Source organism: Scatophagus argus, chromosome 16 (genome assembly GCF_020382885.2).
Source record: "Scatophagus argus isolate fScaArg1 chromosome 16, fScaArg1.pri, whole genome shotgun sequence".
NCBI lineage: Eukaryota > Metazoa > Chordata > Actinopteri > Scatophagidae > Scatophagus > Scatophagus argus.
Genome location: NC_058508.1, coordinates 7,583,905 through 7,602,372, shown reverse-complemented (window position 1 = coordinate 7,602,372; position 18,468 = coordinate 7,583,905). Strand labels below are relative to the sequence as shown.

The 18,468-nt window shown below is 41.7% G+C and overlaps 2 protein-coding genes across 4 annotated transcripts; one reads left to right on the top strand and one right to left on the bottom strand.

Moving 5' to 3' along the window:
- Positions 1 to 293: 293 nt before the first annotated feature.
- ap5z1 (adaptor related protein complex 5 subunit zeta 1) lies at positions 294 to 8,516 on the top strand. Of its 3 annotated transcripts, none has more exons than XM_046415138.1 (18): positions 294 to 384; positions 2,125 to 2,262; positions 2,582 to 2,788; positions 2,965 to 3,115; positions 3,312 to 3,424; positions 3,540 to 3,714; positions 3,896 to 3,943; positions 4,962 to 5,102; positions 5,248 to 5,285; positions 5,734 to 5,896; positions 6,031 to 6,209; positions 6,344 to 6,486; positions 6,608 to 6,726; positions 7,060 to 7,187; positions 7,280 to 7,377; positions 7,467 to 7,599; positions 7,817 to 8,031; positions 8,121 to 8,516. In XM_046415138.1, the coding sequence occupies exons 4-18, from the start codon at positions 3,037 to 3,039 to the stop codon at positions 8,371 to 8,373; spliced, it is 2,025 nt and encodes a 674-aa protein (XP_046271094.1). In that variant the 5' UTR covers positions 294 to 384; positions 2,125 to 2,262; positions 2,582 to 2,788; positions 2,965 to 3,036; the 3' UTR covers positions 8,374 to 8,516. The 3 variants fall into 3 exon arrangements, with proteins under 3 accessions (XP_046271094.1, XP_046271092.1, XP_046271093.1); XM_046415136.1 differs by lacking the exon at positions 294 to 384 and adding an exon at positions 1,497 to 1,650 and having other exon boundaries at positions 2,608 to 2,788; XM_046415137.1 differs by lacking the exons at positions 294 to 384; positions 3,896 to 3,943 and adding an exon at positions 1,497 to 1,650 and having other exon boundaries at positions 2,608 to 2,788.
- Positions 8,517 to 8,589: 73 nt separating this feature from the next.
- On the bottom strand, positions 8,590 to 17,056 carry mmd2a (monocyte to macrophage differentiation-associated 2a). Its single transcript, XM_046415139.1, has 7 exons — positions 16,701 to 17,056; positions 13,877 to 13,958; positions 12,521 to 12,681; positions 11,463 to 11,537; positions 11,266 to 11,367; positions 11,026 to 11,095; positions 8,590 to 10,188 (listed from the first exon to the last, which is right to left on the bottom strand). The coding sequence occupies exons 1-7, from the start codon at positions 16,727 to 16,729 to the stop codon at positions 9,988 to 9,990; spliced, it is 720 nt and encodes a 239-aa protein (XP_046271095.1). The 5' UTR covers positions 16,730 to 17,056; the 3' UTR covers positions 8,590 to 9,987.
- Positions 17,057 to 18,468: the final 1,412 nt, after the last annotated feature.

Genomic DNA, 18,468 nt, shown 5'->3' with positions numbered 1-18,468 from the left:
GAGACAGAGAGAGATAGAGAGAGACAGACAGAGAGAGAGAGAGAGAGAGAGAGAGAGAGAGTGACAGAGAGAGAGACAGAGAGAGAGAGAGGAGGGAGAGACAGAGAGAGATAGAGAGAGACAGACAGAGAGAGAGAGAGAGAGAGTGACAGAGAGAGAGACAGAGAGAGAGAGAGAGAGGAGGGAGAGACAGAGATAGATAGAGAGAGAGAGAGGAGGGAGAGACAGAGAGAGAGAGAGACACAGAGAGAGAGAGAGACAGAGAGAGAGAGAGACAGAGAGAGAGACAGAGAGAGTGACAGATAGACAGAGAGAGTGACAGAGAGAGAGAGCGGAGGCGGACGACGTGAGCTCTGATGGAAATAACAAGTAGACAGCAGAGAGGTGAGGAAAACGCAACTCCGCAGCCTCTGTGACCTCTCTCACTTTTGAGCTCTGCTCTTGTCATCACAATGCGGTCACATTTGTCCTATTCAAAGAGCCAAAGAGTATTGCAATACAGCCGTGCAGAGACGCATTTTAAGTTTATATCTGCTCAGTATCAAACGCACTCCTATTTACTCCTGCATGACTATCAACAGGTAACTCTTTTCTTGGAAAATGCAGACATTCAAGTACAGTTCAGTATTTCTATTTTATGCCACTTTGCTTTCACTCCTCGCGGCTGCGCTTCAAAGAGAGTTATGCTACTTTGTGATGAAGACATTTTATGATCTTATAAATTATGATACACTATTGCAGATTAAAATACAAATCAGTATAGTAACGGACAGTAAAATGCAGATTACACGTTGATACATCTGTAGCACAGCAACACGAGCTATTTTTCTGCATTGAGTACATTTACGTTTACTGCTTCAAATACTTTTTTGCTGATAATACTTTGATAACCTGCTTTTACTTAATAGATATTCCCAATGAAGCCATTTTAAATGTAATGGGGTATTTTCATATTTCACTATTGCTAAGTAAATGTTCGTCTTTATTATTGACATTGTCATTCTGCATAATGAGTAATTTTACTTTTGATACTTTAACTACATTTTGTTTGCAGTACTTTTGTACTTTTACCTAAATAATAATCTGAAGGACTAATTTGAACTTCCCTATCCCGTTTCTGTAGTGTTTTAGTAGCCCATGAAAAAGCAAGTATAAAAAATATTAAAATGGGCAGTATTTCTTCAGTGTCAGAAGGGTTGGAGGTAATATAATCAAAAACGACAGCTTTTTGTTACCGTTGGTTCCTCGTGGGATGAAGAAACTCAGCCCGGAGGATGTGTGTAACATTTTTTCAAAAATAAGTGAAAATGTGAAACGGAACTATAAAAGTGAACTCCAACGAAGTAACCTGAACGTGTTCAAGTATTTCTGTCAGGGCAAAAATTCTATAATAAATGTAATCAGCTGGATGTGTGGTTTTATGTGTACTACATGGTTCATGGCGTAGCCTTTATGTGAGTGAGTTACCATTTGGACAGAGCTGCTCCACCACGTCCCCGTGCTGACAGCGGAACTAAAGTGTTGATCATGTGATTCCAGTCAGGACTTGATTAGCGACTGCACTGTTTACCTTCCGCTTCAGAAAGGGAATGCCCAACTTTCTCTCAGAATGTACTCTCACGGTTCGGAGAGTTTAATTAAACAAGCAAGGTAGGACAACCACAACAGGAGAACTTTCTCTGCCATCTTCAACTGGTTTACACAGCGCTTCCATTGCTGAGATAACTAAGCTAATGCTAGCTAGTCTGCCTAAGCGTTGTCATGTTGTCTGGACCTTTTACAGTTGAGTTCATGTGGCGTTACTTTTATAACTCTGTATCGCAGGCAGGACTAAAGCTAACAGCCATTTTCGTTATGTTGTATTTTTGGTAACAATGTCAGAAACCTAGGTCCTCAGTTTAAAATAGTAAAGAAAGGGAACGCGCAACATTTGCTTTCACGACAACCGGAAATATCGGATATTGTATTTCTTCTTTTAGGTAAACGGATTAAAGTAAAGATCAGCTTTCAGAAACACTTTTGATTAATTTTGTGTCAATAGATCCAGTGGCACAGCATTACAGCAGTATGTGTGAAAGGTCTTTACAGAGACAAACCCAGGTGCGCCGTGTGTGTCATTTCTAGGGAGATCCAGGAGCCCGAGCTGCAGAAGTTTTACACCAGATTAATCAAGCTGCTCCAAGGGAAGGAGCACGGTCATGAGACTGTCGACTCCCTGCAGAGGCTGCACCTCATTTTGTCTGCCACCAAGTACACCAGGACGTAAGAGCCCCAGCCATCACCTCCAAACATCATGCATGAGTCACTGTACATTCATAGTCAGTTTAATCTGAATATGTCAGACTTATTGAGCCATTCACAACTTGCTCAGTCATCATCCCTCCTTCTTTGCGCATGCATCTTCTCTTTTCCTCTTTCCTCTAAACTTCCACTTACTGTTTGTGGTGATCTTGCATGCCTTCTCAAGTACCAAGCCAAAATACTGAGCATCACCTTGCCAGTCATCAATCCTCTTCTTCTGTTTCTGCTCCACATTCTTAATGTTCAGTATGAATTTTTCTTCATGACACTTTCGCCACAGTCTTATGTTTCCTCTGCAAACCAAAGGCTGCCTCCCGAGCTTCAGAAGAGGGTTCTGTCGCTCCTCTCCTCACCTGTGGAGCAGCTTCAGGTGCTGAGCTCAGCTGTGCTCAGAGAGACACTGCCCCTCCCTGGTCAGGAACTGAACTACAACCAGCAGAACTTAAGTCAACCGAACAGCCATGCTGCTGCTCTGCTGCTCTCACAGGTGGGCAGTAAGGCACATGTCATGTTTTATTTACTTCATATTTAATTTGAGACATATTAATGATACTAATGTGTTGTTTGTTGTTGTTAAATTGCACACATTAGCTTATGATCACATAAAGGATTTTGTTTTGTCATGATATAAACACAGTCTTTTCCAAACTTTAACCCCAACAGGCTGGATCCACACCTGACCTGTCATCTCTTTGCGCTCAGCTCCTTCGCAGCCTGGAAGGTCGTCAGTCGGAGATGCCAGCCCACTCATTCACACACACCCTGTCCCTTCTCAACTCCATCCTCACACACAGCCCTGAGTGCCTCACTGAAGGTAACAGACAGATCATAAGGCAAAGATTCCAGAAAATCTCATGCAACAATAAAACAGGAAGTTGAAATAGATGGATGATCATTGATGAAGTGATTCGACATGGCATGCACCAAAATCACCGTTCTTTGTTTTGTAAAGCTGTGTTCATGCAAAGGTGAAGATGAACAGTTCTTTCTCTCCACCTGTCTTGCTATAGATCACATCACCCTCCTGAGTAAAAAGCTTGTCGATTGGTTGCGTTATGCAAGCATCACTCAGGGTGGGGCTGCTTCCTCGGGAGGATTCTTCACGGGGCCCAGGTCACGTCAGGTGAGCAGATCTGCTTTCATATTCATACTAAGGATGCTCTAGATTTCTCTTTCTTTTTCTCTTCACTTTTATGTCGATGTCGAATGTTGTATATCTTTGTATTTGTGCTTGTCAGCCGGCACCCATAGCAGAACTGGATGGGACAGTGTCAGGGGATTTCTTCACTGTGCTGTGTGTGGGCCAGGGCTTCACTGACGATCAGTGGATGAACGTCTATTCTTTTTCCATGCTTCGCCACTGGCTTCTCACCTACCACTCTGTTTCCAACGGCATCACCACAGCTGACACTGGTATGACATTTATGCTGATCCAAACCAGTTTGGCCTTCCCATGCTAGAGAGGCTCATTATATCATGTAACCGCCACAAAGTACACACAAGGACACTAGCCTCACAGTACGAGCTGTGAGGGCTGTCATTAATTCACGTGAGCTGCCTCAGATGACCTGCTCTGTGTTTTCATCATCTCCAGCAAACAGGCTGCAGCTCAGCCTCTCCCTCTCCCACTCCTTTTCTAATGGTAAGATGTGAATTTTGTCTACCTTCCCTGCATGTCTCTTGATAAGCTAAAAGCCTACATCTTCTGTCCTGCTTCAGGGCAGCACTGATGGACTCAGTCATGACTCACAGCCACACTTGATCTAACAAACTGTCTGACCAGAAGTGCTGATCTTATTAATTACACAGGCGTGCGCATGTATTTATTTTCTTTTAATCCTCTCGCGAGTTTGTAAACATGAATGAATCACTGTGATGAATGACTAATACGCTGCTCTCACAACACTCAGAACAGGATGTTACTATAGTAACACAGAGCTACAGCACATGTTGCTCATAGTGTGTGGATAATATAAGTAGCAAACCAGATACTGCCTTTTATGATTCTGACTGTTTCCTATTCATATTTTAGTAAGTTAGTCTTAGTGGCCTTCAGGCCAAATAAGATCACAGTACATTGTATCTATGCAAACATCAAATTTATATTAATTATTTTTGTAAGCATTTGTGAAATAGCTTGTGGTGATATGGTTCTTCTTCCTCTTCTCGCTTTCTCTGCCTGAATGGACTGAACACTTTGAACAGAAATGGACAATTTTCTATTCTATGTTACAACTTTTTTTTTTGTCTTTTTCATCTTTCTAAAGGGATGTGATTGGTTTGACAGTTAACCTAATTGTCTCTAAATCTTCCTAATAATCGCTCATCTAAACCTCAACAGCAAGGCTATCTTAAGCTTTTAGTTTAAAGTAGTCATGGGTGGGGGAACTAACATTCATGAATGTTTTTTTCCTTCTGTCTGTGTTGAAATTAGATAGAAAATGTTGCTGCATGGGGACATCTACTGGTTTTAAAACTTATAGCAACTCATAGGGGCCCAAAACACTGCAACACTGTGATTTTAATAGTCTCTTGTGTGTACAATAGAAGTCCAAGAAGCCTTTGTGTTATTATTAAATGAGAAATATGGATTGATTATAATAAATCATCATCCCTTCTAGAAGCCTTTGATTTCTCATTTCTGATCTCCCATTTTGCAGATGACCGTTCGGAGGTGGACGGATCAGTGGTTTCTATGGTTTCGGCAACTTCCTCCTCCAGCCGACTGCTGCCTCCAAAGGAGCGCCTGAGAGAGAAAGCTTTCCAGTACTGCCAGCGCCTCATCGAGCAGAGTGATCGCAGTGAGTGTGTGGGGGAAAATATGTCATGTCGTTGTAAATGCAACAACATGACTTACACATATAATGTTGTGTATACTTTTATGTCTGTACGTTTTATTTTCCTCTGTGCTCATGTTTGTAATGTATCTACTTCTCTTTGCCTCAGAGGCACACAAAAGGACAGACGCAGAACTGCAGAAAGCGGTGAGCATCTATACCGTTTATTATCACTAATGGAACATGCAGTACATTCATACACACGCAGAACTAATTCATTTCAAGGAACATGTACTGAAATAAGCTGACCTTCACTGAGTTTATGCATAAAATCTACCTTAAATAATTATTTGTTTGGTGTATTTTATAACTTCTAGGACAATAACTGTTTATAATATTTGTCCCTCAGAATTATCAGGAAAGTAGTGTAATTGTTTGTGTGTAGGGAGCATGGCTGAATTCTTCTTCACTTGGGGATTTCTGTTACTCTACTATTATTAATTTCACTGTACACCTTCTCTCTAACTGCTCATTACAGATTCAGTAGTTGGTGCAGAAGAACAAAGCAAAACGCAGCACTCATATTTTCCTTGTAGTCCCAGCATACAGTCATCCAGATTTTATGCCCTCCTGTTTGTCCTGTTTCTTGTCTCAGTGTCTGGTGGAGGCAGTGTGTATACTGGACTGCGTGTGTCTTGAGGACGCCTCGCTGGTCTACCGAACATTCCCCTGCATCAAGGCGCTCTTTGGTCGGCTCAGCTCAGACCTGTCTTTTGCCAGAGTGCTGCTGCCCATAGCGCAGTTCTACCTCAATCATGGTGTGTGTGTTTGTGTGTAAACATCAACATGTACTTGTGCTCATGTCTCTCTCTTTCCCTTCACATAAGAATAAATAGGGATTTATGCATATCAACGCAGTTTCACAGCTAAATGTGCAGTTAAACCTCACTAGGTGAAATGGCTGCAGTGGATTGTGAGAGTGTGTGGAAGCTGGTGTTTGGCCGATTTCCTGCTGAGCTGTTCAACGACCACTTCCTGGCACATGAGCTTTTACATTTCCTTCGACTGAACCTGGAAAGCCTGCAGCTCAGAGTACCTGAGTACACCCGCTCCTTCCCAAACCTGCTGAAGGTGAAAACCAGAGAAAACACATCCACTCAGAGATCCTTTTGATTTTTGTATCCTGTACACATACCCACTGTACGCTAGTGAGGAGTTACACAAGGGATACACAAGCTGTCTGTCTTGTCTCTCTGCCTCTCTAGTTGTTAGCGTGGAACAGCCCGGCGGTGGTGGATGACTTTGTAGATCTTCTGCCATCTCTGGTGACTTCTGGAACTGCAGTGGAACTTCTCCACACTCTGCTGGACCTGCCCTGTCTCTCTGCCACATTGGTGTTGCAACTCAGGTGCATGCACACATGAGAGCAGACAGCCCAGACTGATTTCCTGATTTGTTCACATTTTACACATTTTACACCATCTCACTGTGTGTGTGTGTGTGCATGTGTGTGTGTATGTGTGTTGCAGGTCAACTTGTTTGCCCATCTCTGAGCCAGGTGGGCGTGGCCTCTTATCACTAGATGCATTTCGAAGCCCCTCTTTCAGGGGACTTTTCCTCTTCCTGCTTCGAGGAGAAGCAGGCTCAGGTAATCACAATAACATAATTGCCCACACATGAAGCGCCCACAACACCCCCAATTTGTTATATTTACACATCAGGTTTTGTACAGATTAACCAAACAAGATATAACACATGAATTAATGATCAGTTGATGTGCTGGTAGGCAGATATTGTTACCTTTGGACATATCCTGTTTGTGCCAAGCTAAGCAGACTGGCCTCTATTGATCGCTTCATATTTACTGTAAAGACATGACAGAAAATGGCAAACTGTTCCTTTAAAGATTGTGGTTTTAAAATACGGAAATGTGGTCATTCCAGAAACATAGCAAATTGAATTACTATTTTTCCCTCCACAGGCGACACGATTGACCGACTGAGCACGCTCCATGAGCTGCTAGCAGAGGCTGCTGAATGGCCAAGAGTTGTACAGTGTGCGCAGACCGTCCCTGTGCTGTTGCACATTTTTTTCAACACAGTCATCACGGTGAAGAGTTTAAGTGTTGATTACAATTGTAACTACTACACATTAAAATGTATAGCTTCAACAACAATGTAATGTGTGCACTTGTTTTTTAGGTAGCTGATGAAAAGCTTTTAGCCCATTTGATTCTGGTGGTGCTGGAGAGAAGCAGCCTCCTTCTCAACATCCCTAAATACGTCAAAGAGATACACAGGTCAACACATACAGAGGAACTGAAGCGTTTCTATACTGCATGTCCTCAGCCTCATCTCTCACTTGTTTCACGCCTCTCTCTCTCTGCAGGGTGTTCAGCTGCCACCTGCTGAGGCTGTGCAAGCTCCACCCCTCCCTGGTGGTGGACCAGTCTCACGAGCTGCTGGAATTCGCTGGAGCCACAGCCAATGTCTACAGCAAAGAGGAAATTTACACACATGTGGTAATGAAGCTATGGTGGCAGAAGGGATGATCATGCTGATTTAAGGATGATACTTTTTCCTTTCCATGTATTTTGGCTCCCATTCAAAATACACTGCACCTCATTTCTCATACCTCAGCATCTTTTCTCGTGTGTAAATGTGTTAAACCATAATACTAAAGAAAAAACTGTGCCAGAATTGGACACCAGAAGAACATTTCTCTTGTCTGGATTTCAGGTGTGGGTGCTCGGAGAATACCTGTCTGTGTCATGTGACTCTCGCTGCTCCGTGAGTCTCATCACTTCCTGTTTTGAGGCACTGGAGGCGGTGCTGTTTGAGATCACTTCATCTGCCCCACCACCTGGTGCGGTTTGCCCTGCCCCAAGAGTCATCACCACTCTAATGAGTGCTCTGGCTAAACTGGCGTCGCGATCACATGACCTCATACCCAGGTGACTGACAGCCATGCTTTCTAATTTTTAATGATTTTTCAAACAGACATATGTCATGTAATGTAACTGTGTGTTTATGTCTGTTTTAGGGTGTCTCTGTTCCTCTCCAAATTAAGAACGGTAACAAGAAGTGGATCAGTTGCCTGGTGCTCCGATAAAGAGGACCTTGTTTCCATAGTAACACGAGGCGAAGAGTTGTGGTCGCTGCTGAAGGCCCCTGGTGTGGCTCAGAGCGTCCTGACCCCAGCTCCACATGTCACATCACCCCAGTGGCACAGAGACACCAATGTGGCCATGCCACTACGACTGCGGGTCCTCACCAACCTCACACACTCACAGTGACATGTATTTGTACACACACACACTGCACTTGGAAATGCATCAGTGTAAAGAAAAACAAATCCCTAATGGAATGATTTTCCGAATGAATCTTGTTTGATTTTTGCACCTTATTTTTGTAAATAAATGACATGATTTGGCTGAAACTTGGTGTGACGAAGCATTTTTCCAAAATGATCCCATTTTGCATCCATAAAATACACAGACTCTCTCAATGTTATATAGTGTTTTTTCTTTATTACAGTGAAAATTTAACAAAATAGATCATCTCATTAAAAAAAAGAAAGAAAGAAATGGTCACTTCCTGAGTAAGTGCTCTGTTTCTGAAACTAAATCAGAAACAGTTTAACTATTAGAGGTTAGAGAAAACCTGCAGGTGTGATCTACACAGTGCACGAAGTATAAAAATTTGCATAATCTTCACGTTTAACTTTATTCATCACTACTGCTGACAAAGATGCACAAGGTTGATGGTGCATGAGTTAAACAAAGTAACACATAATGATAGTCCTCTAATCAAGATTATCAATGTAAGTATCCTTGATATTCTTAGATAATTCATTTGATCCAGAATACAGTTAGTGTTACCTTAGCTTAATGATAGTCTTAGATTATACTTTTCATGTTGCAAATCGCATTACAGTAAAATCAAGAGAATTGACTCTGAGGCTGATTATGACAAATATAATTCACAAAAGAATCACAAACTGGCCAGTTGTACAGAGCCCCATTATCCTCAACAGATAACAGTTTCAGACTTAATTACAGCCTGTCTGCTGAGTGACTGTTAATTCATATCAGTGTGTTATCCAGAGATTATATAGTGACTTTAAGCTCAAGTACTCTCAGAGGAACATATAGGATATTGGGCTGAAGCTGTAACAGCTAAAAAGAAAAGTTCCAAAATATCAACTTTTTTTGGTGAAATGTTTGTTGATTGTTGGTTGTATTATTTCAGCCATAGCTGAAATAAAATGACAGCAAATGACAGTGAATTCCATTATGTGAAAGTGGGGATTAGCACATGTATGTAAGTTTTGGCACATAATCTATGGTTGGAGTACAGAAAGGGAGGAGTTTACAAGCCGAGCATTATTTAGGAGGCGTAATCAAAGACTGTATCTCATCAGCTCAGTTCAGAGATGTGTGGTTAAAGGAATAGTGAAATATTTTAATTTTAATCATATTCTTGCTGAGTTAGACAAGAAACTTGGTATCATTCCCATGTCTATATATGAGAGTCCTATGAAGCTCTTGGCAAGAAAGAAAATAAGTGCATTTTTTAAAATGTGTAAACTTTCTGGCATATTAAACTACAAACATTTGCCATGAGGTGAGCACAAATGAACAATCATACCCAATGCTGTTACTCAGCTCAGTTTCAACATGTCGCATGTTAACAGTACGAATGTCCCAGGGTTTTGGTCCCCTCTGTAGGGAATTTCTGATGTGATTCAGTAAGCACTGACACTCATCACATCATCTCTACATCACCTCTCCAGAAGGAACTGCACAAGTCATTGCAGTAGTAATCAACACACAGCGGTCAAATACACAGTAAAATACACTTCTCTCAGTCAGCCATGTGAAGTGGCACCATGTGATCTCAGCAGCTGGTCACCTCGATGTGTGCAGCAGTGGTCCAGGTAAGTACAGGTACCTCCAGATGGCATAATAGTGAATGCACGCTCCTGCTGCAACGAAAAGATGCCAGATGGCATGGGCAAAAGGGACGAGGCCATCGCTCTTAAAGAAGACTACACCCACCACATAGAAGACACCTCCCACTGCCAGTTCACACACACCTGCACGCTCCACCTGCAACATGACAGAAAAAAAAGCATGACAGAGTAAAGAGCATACAGCTCACACAGCTATGTACATTTGGTGTTTGGTTCTATCCATAAATATGAATTAAAGCTCCAGTGTGTTGATTTTGTGGCATTTAGATGTATGGAAACATAACTAGTAATATTTTATTCAATTTCTGGGAACAGATCATCCTTATAGAATAGATCATTATACAGTGGTCCTTAAAGAAAAAGTCCCAAACAAATTCTTTACTCTCTTCACTTATTCTTCACTATTAAGTATACTAAAGTTTTATGTTTTTTTGTCTTTTCAAGGGATTTGTAGATGATAAGAAATATAGAATAAAGTCAACTGTATCTTTCAACAACCAAGAATCTGCATGCCAACAGCTCTGTGAGGCTGACCTCAGGCACAGTACTGATTTAAGCTAAATGCATCTTAGCAGCATGTGAGCTTAGCATGTCATCATGCTAACACTCTCTAATTAGCACAAAACCCAAAGCAGCTGAGGCTGATCGGAATGTGATTAGTTTAGTGATTATTTACTATCAAAACGAAGTACTGATCAAATGATGAGTTTGTTTCAAGTCTGTGCAAGCTCAGTTCTCTATACTCGAGTCAATTAAGGAGAGGAAGTCAACCTAAAAGCATGTATGTTAGAACAGAGTTGGCAGTTATGTTACAGTAACCAGATGCGATTTGTACTCAGTAATGGGCTCAAACAAACAAAACCACCGGTTTGGCTCTGTAAATAGTGACAGTGTCTGATTCCCATACAATATCAGGAAGCTTGTTGCAGCGGAAAAGTGGCTTGGAGAAGAAAACTTAAACCTTTGTTCTTACCATAGACAGGATGACTAAAGCAGGAACAGTCCCCATGGCCACATATCCCAACAACTCCACCAGCTTGTACCTGCAAATAAAAAAACTGTGATGTGAAAAGATAATACCTCAAGTTTTCCATGTAATTGTTCCTGCTTCAAACAGCAGTCCTGTAAACACCTGAGAACGGGAGTTTGGTTTCAGGTTAATTACGTCAAACCAGGAAATAGAGCAGAGAGACACAAAGAGAAACTGTACTACCTCTCATGGAAAAAGAAGACGTACACGGATCCTACACAGGCCATGACCCATATCAGCCAGCGCATGTGGCACAACCAGGGCCCGAGCTCTCTCAGCATCAACCTAAAGGAAACATATCAGTATGGTCACTACTTGTTAACCAGCTTCATTATCCACCAAACTGCATACATTTTATTGGCTGCAATCGCATGACCCACCAGGGAGAGTAGGAGGCAGCTATGAAGAAGTATATGGCCATTCTGTCGCACATGTGGAAACGCTGCTCCACCTTCCTGCACAGTGGAGAAGAGAAGGAGAAATAAGATCTTAATCATCTCTAAACAGGAACCAACCTGCAAAAAGCATCACTATGCAAAGACAAAGGTTGCTTAGGGACCTTTTTCAGACTACTTAAGTTTGTTTAAGTACATGTCAAGGTATTGCATTACTTGCCCTGGTCCTGTCCTTCAACATGTAAAACAGAGCTTGTTGTGTCTTTTTGTACTACGGTGTGAAAGGCCAGAGGAGCTGGAGCTGGAATGTAGTGACTATTCACATAATAATCACACAGACTCATGTTTCATGTTCATGTTTGACTATATGAGCTCATTTTAGACACTAATGAGTCCTTTTACAATATGATTAAGGGTGTTTCTGTAACTTCATTTCCTGTCTTTTTGTTTTTCCCCACCTTTTCGATTGCTGAAATGTTTCACCTGTTTCTCATTACCCCTGTGTAATTAAGTCTGTGTTATTCCCCCTCACTCTCGGTCAGTTTGTCTTGTACTTTGTGTGTCTAATATTACATCCTGTTCCTGCTGTTTATTCCTCGTGTTTTTTTTACCTTTGCCATGTTTTCCTCAACCTTTCCTGCACCCTGTCAGATTTGTTTGCCTGTGTAAACTTATCTTCTCTGGGTTGACCCTTTCCTGCCTCGTTGTCCTATATGCCTTTTGTTCAAAGATTAGCCAGCTACATGAGCTGTGCCTCGAGTGTCTTCATCTTGTCCAATTTCTTGTGTTCCTATTGCATCATAGTGTATTTTATGACAGGGAAGTGGACAAAACTGTGAAGACAACTGACTTTATTTGTGAGACGGTGTTTTACTGTTTAATGTGAGTGAATGTTCTTTCAGTGGGCGTGAATTGAAGATGATGTGAAATATTTTCACCGACAACCACATCTGCTGTTTGGTCTCTGGCCCTCTGGCTGTGTCATAATTAACAATCTGTAAAAACACACATGCACATCCGCCCCCACACGCACACACACACACCGGAGGTGGCTGATTTTCCAGGCAGCAGTGTGGAAGAGTGTTGAGGTGATGAAAAGGCCAGCGAGACCGCTCCCATAGAGCCAGGCAGCCACACGATGCCATTGGTCCACAGATAAGAAGTAGAGCACAGACCCGCCCACAAGACTTGGGAGGATCCACAACTGGAAAAGAGTCACAAAACCATAATTTCTCTGCATTTCTTAATGAGACACACACTGCATTTTACTTTGTATATAAGACTGTTCGTCTGATCTTTTAAGACTGCATCAACATGTCATATAATAAACATATAAAATCTAGTATTTGTAAAGACTTGAAATGAAGCCAGGTATTTCAGTAGGTAGAATTTCTATTCTATCCTCTTGTAGGAAAATGATTCTGTACTTGTCCAAAAATGTCACCATAAAATGGTTTCTTTATATGAACATTCCTCTCTCTGAAAGCAAGACAAACAGTGGTTTAGGGGACTAGTTTAACATTTTGAGAAATACACTAGATTTCTTGGACAGACTTCCAAGAGAAGATCGACACCAGTATTTTGTCTGTAGGCTAATTTAGCTACCACTTACCAGTTATCTTAGCATAAAGACCAGAAACAGATAGTCTGACTCTTCTCAATGGTAACAACATCCACCTGCAGGCACTACCATAGCTCATTAAATAACATGTTCCATCTTGTATGTTTAATTCATACAAAAATGCTGGTGGATTTTGTAGAATGGAGCCAGGCTGGCTGTTTCACAACAAAAATGCTGTACTTCATGTTTACATGTAGACACAAGAGTGGTATCAACCTTCACATCTAACTCTCAGCAAGAAGGCAAATAACTATTGACCAACATTTCAAACTATTCCTCTACCTAATTCTGTATCTAACAAAAAGTGAAGATGACATTTGATATTTAGGGAATATGCCTTAGCTTGCAGATTGAAAGAATGAAAGGACAAGTATCATGGAAAGATTTCACCCAGCCCATTTGAGGCTTTACGGTCATTGTTGCCGCGTTTCCTCTCTGTTTTCTTTCATCTTTCACTGTCTGTTTCATTCACTGTCTGTCTTGCTTTCTCGGGGGTGGAAGCGCACAGGGATTACAGCAGATTAGAGAAAGCTACAGGGTGAATCACAGATTATAGCCCGCTGCCTCTGTGGCGAGGCCAAAAATCCTCCACATTCTGCCTCATTCCTCGCAATCCTGTCATCTTTTCAGAGGCTTCTCTGAACTGATGAACTCACTAACCACAGAAAGCAGTGCCACAGTCTGACGCACAGAAATCAACTCCAGGTGGCCTGGAGAAAAGAGTTTGACTCTGAAATGTGTTTGCTTCTGTCTGTCTGTTTGTATTTTCACGTCTCACCCCATGTGTCGCACAGTTTGCAGCATGTTCGTATTCGGTGGGCTGGTATCTCTTACTGGCTGGGACCCTGCAGTTCATGAACCTGAGAGAGGTGAGGCAGAGGGTGAGGCGGGGGGTCAGAGTGAGGGAGACGGAGAGGCAACGAGAGAAATGGCAAAACAGGGTAGTGCTGTATTAGTTAATAAATTACTGTGTGCTGAACCCATGAAGGCCAATACTGTGTGTGTGTGTGTGTGTGTGTGTGTGTGTGTGTGTGCGATGGTCATTCTTGCAGGATTTACAGGTCTCTAATCCATGTCACGTTGTCTGAATTTTAGTGTGCCTCATCGTTACTGATCATGTGCGTGTGTGTCCGTGTTGTGTTATGTAGGCTATTTAATCAGCAGTAAATCTCTCAATCCCAGCTTACAGGGAAAAAAAAACACATCTGGAGATGTTATGAAACCGCATTTTATACGTTAAGATGCACACACACACACACACACACACACACACACTAATTTGAACATAGGCTCTCCTACAGGGGCCACAGGTGTGTCTGTGTCAGTCATCTGTGTTATTCGATTACACATTTAGGTCCATGGCTCATCATCACACTTGCGCATCACTCAAAATTCCCAACACACACACACACACACACACACACACACACATATCTCATAGCTGTTTGTTGTAACAGTCTATTAATTCTGCACAGTGAAGAGAGCAGTCAGGAGAAAGTGAATCAGAAGAAGACCACAAAGGGGGCGTGTGATTTGTCACAACTCTCACCTTAAAGTCTATAAAACACTGCTGTTAACAATGCAACAGGAAAAACATCTTGCATAACACAACAACCTGACAACCGAAAAGTAAATTTCAGGGTTCAAAACTTTCAAGAGGAACAGATTTTAGTTAAAAAGTGACCCCTGATATGAATCATTTGAGACAAATTCTAAAACGTGTTGGCTGAGATCACAGGATAATCTCCATCTGAAGTGAAACTTATCTTGTGAGAGGAAGGAAACTGAATTAAGAAGTCAATGTGTGATAAAGGCATCCTTAAAGGATGTACCACATGCCTGATTTTATGCTGAACAAACTAATTTATGGCGATGAACTTGAGACAAAAGGACGGCACTCGAATTTTCTTTCCCGATCACCATCTTTTGAAAATCTGTAAAGTGTGTCTGAGCTTTGGTGGAGAAGAAAGAGACCAGAGATTTGTTGTCTTGTTTTGCGTTTCAGCTTGAGGTGTGCGTGTGTGCTTATGTGTGTGTTGTGCACTCACCACCAGAACCCTCATAAAAAGATGTGTTTTCCTGTTTGGTTAATAATACAATCATTAGGGCTCTCTAATGCACCAAACACATCTGTCTTTCGCACACACCCTCCACAAACACACACATTTTTTCCATGTCTCTTTTCTTGCTTACCAACACTAACTTTGCAGAATATTCTAAGTCACCGCCTCAGTATTACTCTCTATTCTGCTTTTAGTAGACTTTTCTAGATGTCCTGTCACTGTGTTAATAGACAGTAATCAAAGTTCTGCTCACATGTGAACATCTGCATGAATCCTCTTACAAAAGGCACACTCTATCATTCTCAAGGTGGTATTCACAAGGAGAAAACATCTAAGAAACATTAGATCATTGTATAGCTGCCATTCTTCTTGTTTGTCCCTGCAGGCTGTGCCAAGTGCACCACAAGAGAACTGTATTTTCTGAGCACTGCTGTGGTATTGTAGAGCTATCAATGGACCTGAATGTAACAGTCTGATGTCCTCTAATCGGTTATGACAGAACTCTGTGTGAGTGTGTGTGTGTGTGTGTGTGTGTGTGAAATGAACTGAAAGGAAGGGACAGGGATTCACAGGATCTGATCAGAGGCACCATTGTTGTTCTCATCAGCCCAGCTTTCTCCTTTTTCTGTTCAGATAATGGATTCTGTCTTTCACAAACTTTTTTCTTCCCTCCTGCCCGTTTCATGTGGTTCGTTTGTGTGTGTGGCATGTTGTCACCTCACAAAGCAGGTGTTTAGTTATAAAAGCCCATTACAGTACATTCCATACATTAATAGGATCGGTTGCATCTAAGAGGATCAGAACCTGTGGATCATGGCAGGATAGTGTACACTATAAGATTGTGTGTGTGTGTGTGTGTGTGTGTGTGTGTGTGTGTGTGTGTGTGTTTGTATATTGTATATGCTCTCTGTAACTCCAAGGCTATTCCTTTTACAGCAAAGATCATGTTCTTCTCCTCTGAGACTCCAACTCTGGTTCTCACGATTATTGCCATCTCCCCTTTACCCACGCATGCGTGCACGCACACACCAACACACACACACACACACACACACAAGCTCTTTCCCTCTCTCTCTGTCACACACACACACAAATGCTGGAAGACATTCATAAATGTAGGCTATAGGCCAATGACTGATGAATGCACCCGAGCAGAATTCGGTGTGACAGCGATACTGTAAACTCTTGTGTGTGTAAGATGGAAAGATGGATGAGGTGGATGCAGAAGAATCACGAACAGAGATCCTGATAATTAAACTGAAATGGAATCGTGAAAACACTCTTCAGCTCTGTTGGTCTGGTGGTTTGGGCACTTCAGTAGTAACAAAAGTAATGGTTTCCTAGCTTGTTACATCTCTCTCTCTCTCTCTCTCTCTGACACACACACACACACACACACACACACTAATCTATAACATCCCTCTGATTGTGCCTGTGCAAGCGCGTCAGTGCGCATGGATGAACAGGATCTGTCACACATGAAAAATATCGTGCCTGATCTTAGCATTTGTCAAACTTCCGCGAGAAAATAAAACTCACCTTCCAAATTTTGTCTTCTTTAAGTCCATCTCGCGCGCAGACTCTCCGTGTGCGCGCGTGTCGGTGCTATTTACCAACAGCACACCCGGGAGCGCCACCTCCTCCTACGGCGTCCCCATTCCGGATGTCCCACCGCAGCGCGTCCAAACATGCAAAAAAATCCAACAGGTCACGTACACAACAACAACAACCGAATGACTTTGTCTAAAGTGTCGGGACTTCTCCTAAGGTCAAACAACGAACCATCACGGCGGGAACACGAGGCGACGCGTGCCGCAGCACGCAGAGATGGAAAAGTGCACAGAGTTTTGTTCCGAGTCTCAGACGTGTTGCAGGATGTTCCGTGGAACTGGGTTTGTAACCCCTCCTATCCTCCCCTCCCCTCCCCTTTCCTCTTATCCTGGCTGGTGATAACACACCAGCAAACAGCAGTCCCTCCCCACAACATAACGGCACTTTCTTGTGCCTCAGTTTGGCTTATACTTCCAACTGTCTTCTCCGGTGTGACTTTTATAATGTTGGAGTGTATGGCCTGTAAGAAAAGCAAACGCAATAACAAAACACGAATTGTTAGGAAGAAGGTTATTCATGTTATACTACCTTCAGAAAAAAATAATATGTTATAAACAAGCGTAATATCTGAAAAGTGGGCAAAAGCAACATTTGTCAGCTGCAGTCCGGCACAGGGCCGGAAACAGGAATTCAGAAGGTCAAGATCCCACATTTTCCTTTCTCCCTCAGAAAATGTGCACCAAACCACAGGAAGTTTCTTTCTTATTCTTTCTTTGAAATTTTTATAATTTTATTTTTATTATTATTATCATTATTCAGTTGACTGTTGAATTATATTTTCTGTACATTAAATCAGTGGTGGAAAGTATTCATACTGTACGTTAGTTTAAGGTTTGTTTAACTCTGCTACATTTATCTAATTATCTCACCATGCTTGGCTTGTGACACCATTTAGTAATGGGGTGTCTTTTCTGCTCAAGGGCCAAAACTGTAAAATTATACAGTATTTCAGAAAAACAAATAAATGAAATAATAATAAAATAATAATAATAATAAAATTTGTCCTCTTCAAGCAACAACCTCCAGGGCTGGACTCAAATTAAACATGGAGCTGGGCATAGACAAAAGGCCTGAGCAATCTATCCGTCAGTCAAGAATAATACTTTAGTACTTTATTTGGATTAGATGGGATTAGTAGCTTTTATGATGAGTACTTTTACATTAATACACTGGGACATTTACCTGAGTAAAGGACCATTTAATTTTAATTCCCTAAATGTAGCCTTTTCCACACAGCAGGAATGAACAGGTGAATAAATACCGAGCCCTGTGATTATATATCGGCCTAAAGTACGGTAGTCACATTTGAAGCAGCACTACATAGGCTGTTATAAGGTTGTTATATACCGACATTATATACCCAAAGCATCCACATTTATTTACCTGAGAACAGTTAACAGTCAACTGTCTTTCTCCAGAACTGCATGTAGAGTTGCATGGTATTGGTTGGTATGTAAGCAAAGTATTAATGTACAAAACGTTTTTGTTAACTTTTTATTTTTATTTTTGTAGAATTGCTAACAACACTTTGCTAGTAGAAAAAGTATCCTGCACACTAGTCTGCCATTTTGCACTTTGTGATGTGATTTTCCAAACCAGAACTGTGAAGGAGCCAAATCAGCTGATGGATTAACTGCAGGTGCTTCAGTCCAAAAAGAAGGTAAATGATTAAATGTGTCAAAATGAATCAGTTTCT

Bases quoted from the DNA above. Each gene is read 5' to 3' on its own strand.
- mmd2a (XM_046415139.1), bottom strand. From the start codon at position 16,729: ATGGACTTAAAGAAGACAAAATTTGGAAG. The intron at 13,959-16,700 runs GTGAGTTTTATT...CACCTCTCTCAG, and splicing joins AAGAAGACAAAATTTGGAAG to GTTCATGAACTGCAGGGTCC. The intron at 12,682-13,876 runs GTGAGACGTGAA...ACTCTTTTCCAG, and splicing joins CAAACTGTGCGACACATGGG to TTGTGGATCCTCCCAAGTCT.
- ap5z1 (XM_046415136.1), top strand. From the start codon at position 1,610: ATGTACTCTCACGGTTCGGAGAGTTTAATTAAACAAGCAAG. The intron at 6,487-6,607 runs GTGCATGCACAC...TGTGTGTTGCAG, and splicing joins ACATTGGTGTTGCAACTCAG to GTCAACTTGTTTGCCCATCT. The intron at 7,378-7,466 runs GTCAACACATAC...CTCTCTCTGCAG, and splicing joins TACGTCAAAGAGATACACAG to GGTGTTCAGCTGCCACCTGC.